This window comes from Podarcis tiliguerta, assembly GCF_965153285.1.
Source record: "Podarcis tiliguerta genome assembly, chromosome: 8".
Lineage (NCBI taxonomy): Eukaryota > Metazoa > Chordata > Lepidosauria > Squamata > Lacertidae > Podarcis > Podarcis tiliguerta.
The window spans coordinates 71412522-71429014 of record NC_139541.1 but is presented as its reverse complement, the minus strand read 5'-3'; the positions used below and the strand labels follow the sequence as shown (position 1 = coordinate 71429014).

The 16493-nt window shown below is 46.9% G+C and overlaps 3 protein-coding genes across 3 annotated transcripts in view; 1 reads left to right on the top strand and 2 right to left on the bottom strand.

Moving 5' to 3' along the window:
• LOC310684739 (uncharacterized protein) overlaps positions 1-16493 on the top strand; it is a 268708-nt gene that overhangs the window by 211146 nt on the left and 41069 nt on the right. The gene's annotated exons all lie outside the window — the stretch shown is intronic.
• LOC310684654 (uncharacterized protein) lies at positions 1200-10303 on the bottom strand. Its single transcript, XM_083456086.1, has 4 exons — positions 9965-10303; positions 3672-3821; positions 2412-2546; positions 1200-1519 (listed from the first exon to the last, which is right to left on the bottom strand). The coding sequence occupies exons 1-4, from the start codon at positions 10179-10181 to the stop codon at positions 1299-1301; spliced, it is 723 nt and encodes a 240-aa protein (XP_083312212.1). The 5' UTR covers positions 10182-10303; the 3' UTR covers positions 1200-1298.
• Positions 11475-16301, bottom strand: LOC310684697 (protein NKG7-like). Its single transcript, XM_083456174.1, has 4 exons — positions 15771-16301; positions 14833-14979; positions 14040-14174; positions 11475-11770 (listed from the first exon to the last, which is right to left on the bottom strand). The coding sequence occupies exons 1-4, from the start codon at positions 15943-15945 to the stop codon at positions 11592-11594; spliced, it is 636 nt and encodes a 211-aa protein (XP_083312300.1). The 5' UTR covers positions 15946-16301; the 3' UTR covers positions 11475-11591.

Sequence of the window (16493 nt, the reverse complement as noted above, 5' to 3'; positions counted from 1 at the left end):
TGGCCAGCATGACTAAGCCACTTCTGGTGAACCAGAGCAGAGCACGGAAATGCCATTTACCTTCCCGCCGGAAGGTATCTACTTGCACTTTGACGTGCTTTCGAACTGCTAAGTTGGCAGGAGCAGGGACCGAGCAACGGGAGCTCACCCCATTGCGGGGATTTGACCTTCTGATCGGCAAGCCCTAGGCTCTGTGGTTTAACCCACAGCGCCACCCGTGTCCCTCCACACAGCTTAGGTCCAGGCTATCTCCCTATGTGAGCTTGCCTGGGCTTTGCGATCTTCTGGGGGAGGCCTGTATCTCAGCCCCACCCCCTTCACAGGCCTGCTCAGTGAGGACAAAAGAGAGGGCCTGTGGAACTCCCTTCCACAGGAGGCTAGGCTGTCTGCTGCTCTGCTTTCCTTTCACCAGCAGGCAAATCCTTTTTTGTTTTGTTCCCATGGGTTTTAGGCCACTAACTGGCCGTTGTGGCGAGGTCTTTTGAGGATGGGTGTTCTACTTCATTTTTGTGTGCTTTTAAATGGTTTGAAGTGTTTTCACTTCTGTTTTTAATAGGGTTATTTATTTAATTGTCACACACACACACACACACACACACACACAATTCTATGCATGGCACACCCAGTTACAAGTTTTGTCACTTTCCACCTCCCTCCCAATAGGGCTCCTCTGCCTCTTAGAAAGTTAGCAGCGGACAGTTTCACTATTATTACACATCCACCATGCTGGAAAATATTTAATCTATCACAATTTTACATATGCTGTGCTGATGCCACCCATTTTTTCAGAACGTAAGAGAAACACCGCATCGTTCTCGGGAGCACAGTCAGGGGGAAACCGGTTTAGAGAGATGAATTATAATTTTTAAAGCGCTCCAAGGCTCCATCTGCACTACACATTTGAAGCAGCCTCATGTCACTTTTAACCAGGCATGGCATTCCCCCAAAGAATCCTGGGAACTATAATTTGTTAAGGGTGCAGAGAGTTGTTAGGAGACCCTAAAAGTTCCTGGTGAAATGGACAGCTCTCTTTGGCTTTACTTACCTAAAAGGAGGTGGGAGGTGGGGGAGAGAGAAGGAACTGTTACAGACCAGGCATTGAAAACGCGAAATAACTTTATTACAAGATTTAGGTGTTGTTGTTTTTTTAAAAAATCAGACATTGGAATATTAAAAAAATAATAATACAAGAGAAGCAGTAGGATGGATAATTTTTTTTAATAGACAATGCGGATTCAAAATAAGATAAAATAAAAAATAGCATGGGAGGGAAATGAGAAACGATCAGGTTGAAGAGTTTAGATTATGGTGGAATTAAGACAGATGGATGGGCTTGGGAGGGGGCTTCTGGCAGGTGGAGCAGCCCGTCCCTGACCTTGGAGAACTGACAGCCCCATAGCTGTGTGGTCCCCAGCCCCAGCCGCAGGTTGCTGCATCCTCCCTTCCAAGAGGATTGTGTTGAAATGTCTGTCGCTGCCAGATTGTATGGTCAGCAAATGTGTCATCAAGCTAAAGAAACCTGCGGGGAGAAAAGAAGGACCATATTCCTTTTCTATTTTTTCAAGTTGAACTGAATTGATTGGTTGCAGATTTGTCCCGCCCTTCCTCCTAGGAGCTCAGGGTAACAGGCACTTCCCAATTACCGTACTCATCCAATTCCTTGCAGTGCACAACAGTAATAATGAAAGCCTCATGGAAAGCATTTGGGTCCTCAGGTTTGGAAATGGGAAACACACAGAGAGTTGTTAAATTATGGGGATCAAGGAAGCTCTCCTGCGTAAGCCAAACTGGAAAGAACATGAGCTCTGCAAAATGGCCTGTGTGGTTCCTGTTCATTTGACCAGGGCAGGGGTCACCACTGCGGTGCCCATGGGCACAGCGATGCCCCTGTGATCTTCCCCTGCTGTCCACGAAGCCTCCTTGGTTATGAGATGATGAGGATGGTTAGCTTTTTCTTTCTCAAAAAGTTCATAGAGTAGAAGGAAGGAGTGGCGCTCTTCCCAACTTCCTCTTTCAGCTCTATGTCCTGTTCAAGGCAAGGCTCTGATTAATTCCACTGGATCTGACTTTGACCCTCATACCCTGGGAAACCTAAACTTAACTCTCTTTCTGTCCCCCAGGGGGGTGGCTGACCTGTAGGAGAAGGGAGAGAATCGACCAAAGGGGGTAGTGCCTCGGCACTCACTCAAAACTCCCAAGGAGGTCACAGGCCTAAGGAGACTGACCATCCCTGCCATAGGGCTTACCTGAGAGAACGTCCTGGTGGACTGTGCCCTATGGCTCTGATCCACCTTCCACTTTGCTGTCCTAATAAGTGATGGCTTAATATAACATCCTGGCCTGTTTGTAGTACTTGAACCACGGTTTCCCAGTAGGGATGCCCCAAGAAACTGTGGTTTAACAAAGCTCACCATTCATGACATAGAGGGTGAACACCAGCCAGGCGAGGCAGAAACTCCATGTGAAGTGAAGGTGGCCGACAGAACTCAAATCTTTCTGGGTCATGTCGACTGTGTATGAGGCCATTGTGACAAAGCCGAAGATGCCTAACAAGGAGTAAAAGTGAGTTAGAGATGCCACCTGCATAGGGATGGGGGATCCATTTGATCCAGGTTTTTTCATGAACCTGTTGAATGGAGGCTTTAAGCATGCAAAATAAGCCTTGTGAATGCACAGGAAGGTAGGAAGCTATCATATACTGAGCCAAACCATTGGACAATCTGGTTTAGTACCGTCTACACCAGGGGTCAGCAAACTTTTTCAGCAGGGGGCCGATCCACTGTCCCTCAGACCTTGTGGGGGGCCGGACTATACAGTCATACCTCATGTTGTGTCCGCTTCAGGTTGCGTTTTTTTGGGTTGCGGACTGTCGAAACTCGGAAATACCAGAACAGGTTACTTCCAAGTTTTGGCAGGCGCGCATGTGCAGAAGCACTAAATTGTGCTTTCCGCATGCGCAGAAGTGCTGTATCGCAACCCGCGCGTGCGCAGATGAGCAGACGTGGCTTGAGAATGCTGTGGGTTGCGAATGTGCATCCCGCACGGATCACGTTCGCAACCCGAGCATCCACTGTATTTTGAAGGGGGGAAATGAACGAATTCCTATGCCCCACAAATAACCCAGAGATGCATTTTAAATAAAAGGGCACATTCTACTCATGTAAAAACACGCTGATTCCCAGACAGTCCGCGGGCCGCATTTAGAAGGCGATTGGGCCAGATCTGGCCCCCGGGCCTTAGTTTGCCTACCAATGCTCTCTACACTGACTGGCAGAGGCTCTCTCGGGTTTCAGACAGGGTTCCCTCCCAGCCCGCCCTAGAGATTGAACCAAGGACCTGCATGCAAAACAAATTCCTCTACCATGAAGCCACAGACAACACAAGCTTAGTATTGTCTACACTGACTGGCAGCTGCCCTGTAAGGCTCCAGACAGAGGATTTCCCCAGCCAACCAGCAGATGCTGGGGAAAGAATTTGATGTCCAGGCTGCTCAATGGGGTGAGCATATTACACTGAATCTGGGCTGACTGAACTGGCTGCCGGTTAGTTTCTGGGCCCAATTCAAAGTGCTGGTTTTGACCCATGAAGCCATAAACCTGAGACTTTCTGCATGTAAGCATTTGTTGCGCCACTGAGCCCTTCCTGAAACCAGGGGGAGTCCTCTTTCTTACCTGTCGTGAAGCTTGCTGCTGAGGAAATCAGCATGTTGGAAGGTCCCCCACAACGCCTCAAGCATTGGCAGGAGATGAGGAGGGAGATGGCTGCCACGAAGCCAGTGACCGTAGCGAGTGCCAGGAGGATTCTCGAAACTCTCATGATACCTGCCAGGGAGAGAAAGATTCATACGGATTGTTCATGCTTTGTGTCCTGTCTGAAATCCTGGAGAATGCCTGCATACAGGTGGCTTAAGTCCATTGGTTTCATAAAGGGTAAAAAAGGTAAAGGACCCCTGGATGGTTATTGTTTTGATGGCATTCCCCCCCCCCCAAAAAAAAAAGGGGGGGGGGAGAGACAGGAAAAAAATCATAACCAAATTAAACCATAATTTTTGGTTGACTTCCCTCTACTCCCCCTCATGGTTCCATTATAGTATACTGGTTCATGCACGTTCACAAAACCTTATATACTTAACAATCCAATTTTAAAACCTCCTTCATCTTATTACAAGTGAGTTTTAAAAGTTATACAGTGGTGCCCCGCAAGACGAATGCCTCGCAAGACGGAAAACCCGCTAGACGAAAGGGTTTTCCGTTTTGGAGGTGCTTCGCAAAACGAATTTCCTATTGGCTTGCTTCGCAAGACGAAAATGTCTTGCGATTCCTGGGGTTTTTTCCCCGCTCCCCACCCCCTTTTTCTAAGGCACTAAGCTGCTAATAGCTTTTTAGCAGCTAATCCGCTAATCCCTTAAACCTTTAATAGCCGCTAAACCGCTAATAGCGCTAATCCGCTAATCCGCTAATGGGGTTGCTTCGCAAGACGAAAAAACCGCTAGACGAAGAGACTCACGGAACAGATTCTTTTCATCTTGCGAGGCACCACTGTACTTCTTAAGGAAAATTCTGGGTTGAGACAGCCCAGCTCGTTGGGGTACCAGTCCCCCACGGGTCCATGTGGTCAGTAAAAGAAGGAAATTCCAGCCAAGCAATTTGGAGCAAAACAGCAGTTAAGTAGACTTAGATCCTTTATTGTTGCGCAACAGGTTCAACAGCAGCGAGTGAACCCAGAGCATGGAGCGACATTGACTTTTAAAACTTCCCACCACATCCCAGAATACAGTTCGCACAGCATCATTGATATATCATCTTTACATCACTGACATGTCACCAAAGGGGAGGGCAAGACAGGGCTTACACTAGTTCAACCTTGGCAAACATGTCCAGACAAGTTACAGGTAGGTAGCCATGTTGGTCTGCTGTAGCCAAAACAAAATTTTAAAAAATCCTTCCAGTAGCACCTTAGAGACCAACTAAGTTTGTTATTGGTATGAGCTTTCGTGTGCATGCACACTACTTCAGATACACTGAAACAGAAGTCACCAGACCCATATATATATATATATATATATATATATATATATATATATAGTGAGAGGGTGGAGAGGGGTATTACTCAGAAGGGTGGTGGGAATGAGTGATTGGCTGATAGGTGTGGTAAACCTGTTGATGACTGTTAACGGCTGCAATTGGTCTTAAAGGAAAAAGCAAGGGGTGAGATGGCTAAAAATAGCTTTATTGTGTATAATGAAATAAGAATCCAGTGTCTCTGTTCAGACCAGGTCTCTCCATGGTTTTAAGTTTGGTAATAAGTTGCAATTCAGCAACTTCTCTTTCCAGTCTATTTCTGAAATTCTTTTTTAATAAGACAGCTATTTTGAGATCTTTGTATAGACTGTCCTGTATAGAATGTTTATTACTGGGGCATGGAACATAGGAAGCAAGAAGGACCATTGGCTTGTCTAGATTAGTTTTGTCAACACTGACCAGCAGCAGCACTCTGTCCTCCATCTAGAGAAGCTAGAATAGGGTTTCCCAAACTTGGGTCTCCAGCTGCTTTTGGACTACAACTCCCATCATCCCTAGTTAGCAGGACCAGTCAGTGGTCAGGGATGATGGGAACTGTAGTCCAAAAGCAGCTGGAGACCCAAGTTTGGGAAACCCTTAACCAGAGGCATGATCAGAGTTCAGGGACACAGTCAGACTAGGCAAAACAAAACAAAAACACTTTGGCCACATTGAATGGAGATCATTGCTAGGCCTGGATAGAGAGAATTTGGGTTCTCCCTTCCTGATCTACCGTATTTTTCACTCTATAAGACGCACTTTTCCCCCTCCAAAAATTATGGGGAAATGTGTGTGCGTCTTATGGAGCGAATGCAGGCTCCATGGCTTCAGCGAAAGCAACGCGAAGCGGGAGCTCCCGCTGCACTCCAGAGGCTTCGCTTTGCTTTCGCTGAAGCCAGGAAAGCAAGAGGGATCGGTGCGCAACGATCCCTCTTGCTCTCCTGGCTTCGCTTCGCTGGAGAGGCGCTGCGCAGCTTTCCCTCTCTGCGCAGCGCCCCTTCAGCGAAGCAGGAGGAGAAATGGAAGGGGCTCCACTTCTCCTGCTGCTTAGCTGAAGAGGTGCTGCGCAGGGAGGGAGAGATTTTCCCCCCTTGTTCTCCCCCTCTAAAACTAGGTGCGTCTTGTGGTCCGGCGCGTCCTATAGAGCAAAAAATATGGACACACATAATTCCAATATCCATCAATCCCTAAACAGAAGATGCATTCTTAAAGATGTGGAACAGTTCAAATCCCTACTGGATCTCTTACTGGGTGTTGGGGTTGCTATTTCTCACCCTAATCTACTTTGCAGAGCCGTTGTGAGGATGAAAATGGGTGAGGGAGAAAATTGCACATGCTGCCCCAGGCTCATTGGAAGAAAAGGGCACAGTTGAGGTGGGTGGGTGGGGAGGATTAGAGGGAAAAAAATCAAGCAAAGAGATGCATCATCAGTTGTGAATATCCCTACTTGCTTTAAACAACAATGCACCTGACCTCTGTTCCAGAGGGTAGGAGTGCTTATTTCTTAAAGCTGCCTCTTGACAGCTTAACAGCTCAACTCTCAGGAGGCAGCAAATGGGATGTGGTTTCCCCTTCTAAACATCACTCTTGACAGCTCTAGTTCTCAGGAGGCGCTGACGGTTGTAGACACTAGTACAAATCATCATTACCAGTAACTTTCCGACAGCTTGTAACAACAGTGCCATAGCATCTGCACCAGCTGTCTGTCCCCAGGCCAGCTTCAAAGTTTGGGGACTAGAGTTCAAAGCCCTAAATAATTTCGGACCAAGATACCTTAAGAGGGTCTTGCTCCCTATAGGCTGGCATGTTCAGGGGCTGAACTTTTGGAGGTGCCTTATCATGCCCCTGAGCATAGCTGTCAACTTTTCCCTTTTCTTGCGAGGAATCCTACTCGGGATAAGGGAATTTCCCTTAGAAAAAGTAAAATGTTGACAGCTATGCCCCGAGACCAAATCTCTCTATACTGTCTGGATTTTTAAAAATTCAATCACCTGACATTTGTTAACAATAATCAGCAAATCTCTGCTCCATATCAAATTGCTTCAGATCATGATATGGAGATGATAGATAAGTAGATAGATATATAGATATAGCTGAATATATATATATATATCTATAGTAATAGTTATGAGTTTGGAGGGACAGTGTTAGGTTGTTTGCAGACACCCCTCCTAATCCCTGGATCAAATAAGTGTTAAAAGCTAATCAAGCCTTCTAATTCTTGGGACAGTCAGGTTAGCGTCCTGTTAAGGCAAAAGCTTGGGTGATGGGCCATTTATAATAATAATAATAATAATAATAATAATAATAATAATAATAATAATAAATTTTATTTATATCCCGCCCTCCCCAGCCGAAGCTGGGCTCAGGGCGGCTAACAACACCAAAACAGTGCAACATTATAAAAATTAATTAAAATCAAATTCAAAATTGATGGCAACCATAAACTGAAGTTTTGTAAAGATTGCCAAAGGAGGGAGTCAGGCTGCACCCTGACCAAAGGCCTGGTGGAACAGCTCTGTCTTGCAGGCCCTGCGGAAGGATGTCAAGTCCTGCAGGGCCCTTGTCTCTTGTGACAGAGCGTTCCACCAGGTTGGAGCCGCAGCCGAAAAAGTCCTGGCTCTAGTTGAGGCCAGCCTAACCTCTCTGTGGCCTGGGACCTTCAAGATGTTTTTATTTGAAGACCGTAAGTTCCTCTGTGGGGCATACCAGGAGAGGCGGTCCCGTAGGTACGAGGGTCCTAGGCCGTATAGGGCTTTGAAGGTTAAAACCAGCAGCTTAAATCTGATCCTGTACTCCACCGGGAGCCAGTGCAGCTGGTATAGCACCGGATGAATGTGATCTCGCAGCGAAGACCCCGTAAGGAGTCTCGCTGCAGCATTCTGCACCCGCTGGAGTTTCTGGGTCAGTCTCAAGGGCAGTCCCACGTAGAGCGAGTTACAATAATCCAGTCTGGAGGTGACCGTCGCGTGGATCACAGTGGCTAGGTCAGGGCGAGAGAGGTAAGGAGCCAACTGCTTAGCTTGGCGGAGATGAAAAAATGCCGCCTTTGTTATAGCTGTAATCTGCGCCTCCATAGAGAGGGAGGTATCGAAGATTACAACCAAACTCTTAACGGATGGTGCTGGCACTAATTGCACCCCCGCAAGAGATGGGAGTTGCCCCCTCAATCCCATATCGTCCCCCCAGAGGACCTCTGTCTTCGAAGGATTTAACTTCAACCAGCTCCCACGTAACCATCCAGCCACAGCTTCCAAGCATCTGGTCAGTGTGTCTGGGGCCGAGTCAGGATGGCCATCCATCAACAGATAGCGTTGGGTGTCATCAGCATACTGATGGCAGCCCAGCCCAAAACTCCAGACAAGCTGGGTGAGGGGGCGCATAAAGATGTTAAAAAGCATCGGGGAGAGTATCGCACCCTGAGGCACTCCGCATACCAAGGAGTGGCGGGATGACAATTCCCCCCCAAGCGCCACCCTCTGTCCCCGACCAGAGAGAAACGAGCGCAGCCATTGAAGGACTGTGCCCTGGATCCCCACGTCGGCAAGGTGGTGGTCCAGGAGTTCGTGATCGACCATGTTGAAGGCTGCTGACAGGTCTAGAAGAATCAGCAGCCCCGACCCGCCTCGATCCAGCTGCCTGCGGAGATAATCTGTTAGGGCGACCAGAGCCGTCTCGGTCCCATGACCAGCACGGAAGCCGGACTGGAATGGATCCAGAGCCGATGTTTCATCCAGAAACCTACCAAGCTGTTCAGCAACCGCTCTCTCAATCACCTTACCCAGGAATGGAAGATTCGAACCCGGGCGGTAATTGGATAGATCTAAGGGATCTAATGATGTTTTCTTTAAAAGCGGGCGCACCACTGCCTCCTTCAGTTCCCCTGGGAATGTCCCCGTGCCAAGGGACAAATTGATGATATCCCCCAGGGGGGCCCGCACCTCGTCTGGACACGCTCTAATCAGCCAGGACGGGCACGGTTCAAGAGGACAAGGGGAACAAAGGAAGCAGCTCTGTGGGAGATGGCAATTGGGTGGAGCTCCACCCTCCCTCAACTCTGGGTAGTTAGGAGGATAAAGCCAGGGCTGTGAAGAGGAAGTAGAGTGATGTGAGCTAGAAGCAAAACAGAGAGAGAGAGCAAACGATGTTTGTTTTCTGTTTGAATCCAAGTCTGTAGCTATGGGGGAAGCAAGCTCTCTTGGGTTGTTAATTCTGTGAACCGTAGGCTCAGGTTGCATATATGTGTAAACAAACAATAAATCATAAAGATACCATAGTCTCTGCTGTCCTTCATTCCAAAGGAAACACAAACCCTGGGCCCTGGAATCTCGCACTGCTTGGAGATTGGGGTTGCATGCAGCAATAAAAAGGACACCTGACCATTAGGTCCAGTCGTAGATGACTCTGGGGTTGCGGCGCTCATCTCGCTTTATTGGCCGAGGGAGCTGGCGTACAGCTTCCAGGTCATGTGGCCTGCATGACTAAGCCACTTCTGGCGAACCAGAGCAGCACATGGAAACGCCGTTTACCTTCCCGCCAGAGTGGTACCTATTTATCTACTTGCACTTTGACATGCTTTTGAATTTCTAGGTTGGCAGGAGCAGGGACTGAGCAATGGGAGCTCACCCCGTCTCGGGGATTTGAAGCAAATTGTTTATCTCCTCGGGAAATAAATGAAATAAACATTTCAAAACACCTAGCTTCACTTGGGCTTACACATCAGTACATGTTGGCATGGGATCTCGCTGGAGATCTAAAAACTGACTTAAACATCTCCTGAAGGGCAGATCCCCCAGGACTGGAGCCATGCAGCCATGGGGCAAGAGGAGACGGTTGCTTGTGTTTGGGGTGGAGTGTCAGGAGGAGTAGGACTGAGATGACCGGGCACCGGTGCACCTCCTTACCACTGCTCTTGCTCAGTTGAGTGCAGGCCACGTTGTTGCAGAGTTTGTTGGCCACGGGCTTAGGAGGCCCGTTCGTGTCTGGGACAATGATTTCCATCCAGGAGGGGCTAAGCAGGGAGATGGAGAGGAGGAGGAAACTGATGCAAGTAGAGGCGGCTGTGGTGGCTCGATAGGGCAAGCTCACACGGAGCCACTGGCAGGCATTGGCTGGGGGCATCTTCGCTAGGGGGAAGAAGCAGCCACCGAGGACCACCGAGAACTTGTGGAGACACAGTGGTTCCTAGAGTCTCTGTGCAACAGTTAAGGCTCTTGCAGATACTTCTAGGCTGGTCTCAACTGCCGTGGAATCTTGACTTTCTTTACTTCTTTGGGTTGAGGGGGTAGGAAGCGGCCTGGCGCAGGGTTGATTTATTTACTGTGGTGGTGATTTGTTTAAACTGTTTTTGATCTTGAATTTTAAATCTCTATTAACCTGCCCTGGCCCCTATCAGTGAAGGGCAGGTCTTAAATGTAATGCTGGAATTATTGGTGATGATTGATGGTGGCAATGATAATGATAATTTACCATATTTTTGGCTCTATAAGACTCACTTTTTCCCTCCTAAAAAGCAAGGGGGAAAGTGTGTGCGTCTTATGGAGTGAATGCAGGCTGCACAGCTATCCCAGAAGCCAGAACAGCAAGAGGGATTGCTGCTTTCACTGCGCAGCGATCCCTCTTGCTGTTCTGGCTTCTGAGATTCAGAATATTTATTTTCTTGTTTTCCTCCTCCAAAAACAAGGTGCGGCTTGTGGTCTGGTGCATCTTATAGAGTGAAAAATATGGTAATAATATAATAGGGGCAGGGGCAGTGACTGAGAAGACTAAGCTGATTCCTGTCTTTTTTGGCCCAACGGTCAATCATATCTTACGGGTTGTATCCAATGTTATTCCTGCTCAGAGTAGCCCCATTGAAATTAATGGCCAGGACTAACTAAGGTCCATTAATTTCAGAGTGGGCCTACTTTGAGTAAAATGTACTCATAGTTTTTAGTTTTATTTCATTTTTCATCATCATCATAATTACAATTTTTATACTGTGCTTCATCCAAGGGTCACAAGGCAGTTTAGAATATAAAACCACAATTTGTAGCATTTTACTTTGTGGTGTTTACAGAGGTTTAGTTATTTGCGATGATTGTTTCCCCTTATACCTGTTCTTGATTTTTAGATACAATTTGAATTTTGATTCCCTAAAGGATGCTTCATTCAATTGTCAACACATCTGTGGTGCGTATTTTTGCAATGTTTTTGTATTTGCTGGTTGTTTTAACCTACGTTGCCTTGCTGTAGTATAAGCAACATATCCACTATCCAAACAAACAAACAAACAAACAGACTGAAGACCAGACAGTGGCACTATTCATTTATTTAAGAATTTATAAACCACACTTTCATCCCTCCCACCCCACCCCACCCCAACAAGGCAGGATACAATTTACAAATCTTTGTTCACATCCAAGGAGGCATCTCCTCTCTCCCCCCCCACCCCCATCTCCTGTACATGCACTGACAATTTCTGAAGCACAAAGGATTGCTTGGGACCCATATACCCCCGACAAACACAACACAGACAAGCACCCCTCTCCATTATTTATGACTGGACCGCCTTGCTGATACAGACATCTTTCTTTCCCCTTCTGAATTCTCCAAATAGCTTGACGAGCTCGAGGTCCATTCTGAGGAGCTCGAGGAGCTCGAGCTTTCTCCATCTGAGAAACTGGATCCGTGCACCAGCAAACGTTGATGTGCCATCAGGCTGAACAAACCTACAGAAGGGGTGAGGGTGGGGAAGGGAAGTGGCGGTAGCAGCACAAAGTGGTGAAGCGGCACATTATTTCATTTAGATATTTCATTTAGAATTTATTTTCTTATTCCTTGATCCCTTGTTTCAGGGATCTACTAAATGGCTTGCCTTGATCTGGAAGGAGACCTAAAACCTATTCAAGCAAAAAAAAGATGACGGCACCAGCATAAGGTGCAAATATTCCCTGAGTAGGACTGACAGTTTGGTAAACCTGAGAATGAATCTGGCATTCTGAATTTCCAGCACAGTTCCTGGATAGGAACTTGGCAGGGTGGAATCCAGATTAAAGACAAGAATTTCAGATTCCCCCTACCCCTGGACCTTGGGGAAAGCTGAAACGCTAATATAGTTTCAGTGGTGACCTCATACTTTTGCAACTTCCTCTCTAGGCTATATCATAGAATCATATGGAAGGAACCCTGAGGGTCATCTTGTTCAACCCCCTGCTTTGCAGGAATATGCAGCTGTCACATACGGGAATCGAACCCACAACCTTGGGATTACCAGCACCATGAGCCATGTAGGCTGTGTTTGTGTGTGTGTGTGTGTGTGTATACATACATACATACATACATACATACACATATTAGAACTCTTACAGCATTTCTTCCAGAGCACATTTTATGTATTTTAAGTAAACTACAGTCCCCAAAGAAACTTGGCGAGTGCAGCTATCACTGTGAAACTGATCGAAGTGTGTTTTGCATGTATGTTGTGGATGTGGCCAAAGTATGCTTGGCTTTAAGATCAGGGTTTCTGGTGGCAGGGAGGCTTCTAAGCATGTTCTAGCTGAATGCCCCGTGTATCCCCCTTTGCCCCTTCATGCTCAATGTGCAGACAGTCTGAACTGGAACTGGTGCACACAGGGGAGGAGATCTTGTGCCGTCTAGTGTCCAGAGGTGGGAAATGCAACTCATCAAGGCATATATGAGCCCTTCCAATCCTGACTCCAGTCTGTTTCATGGGGAGGCCAGCTCAGGATACAGTCCAAGCCAAAGGCAACACAAAAGAGAAGGGAGGGGAAACACATTCACTGAAGAAGACAAAGGGGGAGGGGAAGGCAGCAGGAACTGAATGACCTTGACTCTAAGAAATATACACCCATATTACAAAAAGAAGTAGATGCATGAAAACCATGGCCTTAGCATCAACAGGCATAAAAATGCCAAATTAGCATTAAAGAAGAAAAGAAAAGAAAAGGTGAAGGACCCCTGACAGTTAAGTCCAGTCGCAGATGACTCTAGGGTTGCGGCGCTCATCTCGCTTTACAAGCCGAGGGAGCTGGCCTTTGTCCACAGACAGTTTTTCCGGGTCATGTGGCCAGCATGACTAAGCCGCTTCTGGCGCAACAGAACACCGAAACCAGAGCAGCGCATGGAAACATCGTTTACCTTCCCGTTGGAGTGGTACCTATTTATCTACTTGCACTTTTTGGCGTGCTTTCGAACTGCTAGGTTGGCAGGAGCTGGGAACAAGCAACAGGAGCTCACCCCATCGCGGGGATTCGAGCTGCCAACCTTCTGATCGGCAAGCTCAAGAGGCTCAGTGGTTTAGACCACAGTGCCACCCGAGTCCCTTAAGAATTAGCATTAACAGGTAGCAAAATATAGAGGAATGTGCAGATACAGGTGTCTCAAAGTCCAAAAGCGAAAATGGCAGCGGCCCTGAATGCAATTGCACAAATTCTCAATATGAACCATTTTTTGTCCGGCTAATGAACAATAATGTGATGTGACACCAACCATAAAAGGTAAACGATACCCGTTTGGGATAGAGACATCCATGTGCCTGACACACATTAGGATAATAGGAATAAACTGATGCTACCCCAAAATGGCCACCTTGCTGCCAGGCCTTTTTGTGAGGCTGGAACAGGGTTTTAGAACTGCCAAGACATTCAGGTCTCCACATTTCTGCAGCAATTTGCAGTAAAAAATAAAATAAAAATCCTAATGCAAATTCTTCAATACTATAGGGCAAATTTATCTTAATGAACACATTTTGTATGCAGTTAACATGGTGCTGTTGTTGTTTGCAAGCATTTTCTCCTAATACAATGCCTTTTTTATGTATCGTTTTCACTAATATATCCATTTTAATGCACACTTTCCCCAAATATATATGCATTTTTTTGATCAACGTTGTTTGGCTGAAGAACTGTGTCACAAAATTCTGACAAGAGTTGTCCTTAAATGCAAATCGGACAGAATATCTTCTCCCTCCTGACTCACCGCTTAAAATGAAGCAAGGGCAGGAGGTCCAGGCCATGTAAAAAGACCACAGGTACGTGATATTGCCTGTTCTGCTGATGGAGTGTGTGGAGATACGGATGGTGTAAATGCTCAGAGCTAAGAACACCAAGGCAGCTGGAGGGAAAACAGAAGGAGGAATTTAGTGTGTGGTCCCGTGTAATGTTTTAAGAGAGACAGCAGAACTGCAACAATCTAGCTTCTACTTTTTAGGCCAGTTTTTGGTTTGTGCCCCCTGAACCAAACCAAACTGTGCCCTGAGGAACTTGGGCTTTGCCAGGAGCTTATCTGAGGTTCCCCAGCTAAAAGAGAGAGAGAGAAAGTGGGTGAGAGAGCTTGACTATTGATGCGCCCCAAGCCTAGTGCCAGTGGTCAACTGAGTTGGGCACTGGCTGAGGGTCCTTGGAGTTAGAAAGTCCTCTCACTGGCGCATCTCTTGCTCTTCATTTCCCTCACCAGGAGGCAGAAGTCCTTGCTGCTCTGATGCAAATTATTATTATTATTATTATTATTATTATTATTATTATTATTATACCACCCTTAATTCTAAGATCTCAGGGCAGTTCACAGAATAAAATACAGGGGATAAAAACAAGCAAAACAAAGCAGCAAAACAATAATCCCCACCCCATTCCCACACAAATGACCCAGCATTCCAACTTGCTGTCTGCCCACCCCCAAAACCAGGTTAGAGATGGACTGACTTAGTGTAAGCTCATTCTGTATGTGCCCTGAAATGCAACATTCTTCTACTTCTTTATAAGTTTGTTTATACCTGCAATCAAAGATCCCATTGCAGCAACCAGGTAGCGGTATATTGTGAAAGGGGAGGAGTAGCGGTAAGTGAACGTCATAAATGAGGCCCCAACAATTCCACAGAAAAGGGCTAAGATCAGGAGCGTCCGGGCACCATAGACATTGGCTGCAGTGGTGGGACAGAAAACAAAGGAAGACTTATTAGAGGTGGGGGAATAGCGAGGTTCTTCCATGGTCACCTTCTCTTTCTCTCTCTCATACACACACACACACACTCCCATGCCTCTTCCCAAACCCAAATTCTCCATCAAGGAAATGTACCTTTTATAGAAGGAACCCTTTTTCAGACTGAGAGCTCACTCCCTTCTGAGCAAAAGTTTCACCTTTGCGCAGTTAGGCCAGCTTCCACACACAGGAAGACCAACCATCGCCCCTCTCCATCATAACAAGCAAGAGGTATTGCCACAGTTCCTGTCAGGTGAAAAACACTTGAGAGGCACAGCAAGGCCACTGAGAGGTGTGTTCTAAGGATAGTGCTGAGGGCCAGACTGTGAGACTTAGAAAGCCACATTGGAAGGTATTGCAAGCCCCCCCCCCACCTCTCTCTCATCTTTTCCCAAATCCAAATTCTGCATTTAGGAAATCCACTCTTCCCACCCCACACTAGTGCCATTATTTATCTTTTACAATTCAGCTGTGATATAGGCAGGGCTTTCCCCCCAGCCAGAACTCCCAGGAGCTCAGCTGCCGTATCGCTCAGGTGGGCGCCATTGCCATTCTAAGAGAACAAAGGAGAAGTTTGTGTGGTGAGCTCTGGTGCCTCTTTTTCTAAAAAAAATAGCACAGGGTAGGATGGGGAAAAGGTGGCTTTTTATATCCTTCCTTACAGGTGAACCTCTGAATGACCAATTCCTGAGGAAAAGAATCTGGGGTTGTCCACAGGTGTGGGAAACTTACGTGAAGCGGCAATGAGATCAGAGCACACCTGCTTGATACAGACTTTCCAAATGCCGCTGTAGTAATTCTGCATCTTGGTCTCGACTAGGATCCAGTGGTGATCCATAACAGCGCAGACAAGCAAAATGATAGTGAAGACTGTGAACCCTGTAGCCAAGACTTCGTTCCACCCCATAGCTCTGTCAGTAGGTCTGGGGGCTTCCCTCTATTTCAGCACTTGCTTTCTCTAAGCGGATCCCATTTTGAACAGTGGTTTCCTGACAGGATTTCTCGACATGGCCAGAAATGGCAATCTACCCCTGCTTCCTCTCAATTTATGAAAAGCTCACAACCTGGAAAAAGCCTTCTCTTTAGAGTCGAATCCCACTCCTAGTTCCATCGTTTGCTTCTTGGTTACCTTGACTACCGTGGAACATCCCATAGCCATCAGTAGGGTTTCTGTTGGCCAAGCAGGCCTGACTTAACTAGCTAATGGGTGGGTGCATCTTCGCTGATAGGGCGCAAGGGCTTTTAGGCCATCTTCACACCATACATTTAAGGCACCACGATAGCACTTTAAAGTCATTGCTTCCCCCCAAAGAATTCTGGGAGCTGTCATTTTTTTAAGGGTGCTGAGAGTTCTCAGGGGACTTCTACAGTGGTACCTCGGGCTACATACGCTTCAAGTTACATATGCTTCAGGTTACAGACTCCGCTAACCCAGAAATAGTGCTTCAGGTTAAG

Bases quoted from the DNA above. Each gene is read 5' to 3' on its own strand.
- LOC310684654 (XM_083456086.1), bottom strand. From the start codon at position 10,181: ATGCCCCCAGCCAATGCCTGCCAGTGGCTCCGTGTGAGCTTGCCCTAT. The intron at 2,547-3,671 runs GTAAGAAAGAGG...ACTCCTTGTTAG, and splicing joins AGCAGCAAGCTTCACGACAG to GCATCTTCGGCTTTGTCACA. The intron at 1,520-2,411 runs GTGAGCTTTGTT...TTCTCCCCGCAG, and splicing joins CACCCTCTATGTCATGAATG to GTTTCTTTAGCTTGATGACA.
- LOC310684697 (XM_083456174.1), bottom strand. From the start codon at position 15,945: ATGGGGTGGAACGAAGTCTTGGCTACAGGGTTCACAGTCTTCACTATC. The intron at 14,980-15,770 runs GTAAGTTTCCCA...CCACCACTGCAG, and splicing joins TGATCTCATTGCCGCTTCAC to CCAATGTCTATGGTGCCCGG. The intron at 11,771-14,039 runs GTGAGTCAGGAG...CCCCTTCTGTAG, and splicing joins CCCTTGCTTCATTTTAAGCG to GTTTGTTCAGCCTGATGGCA.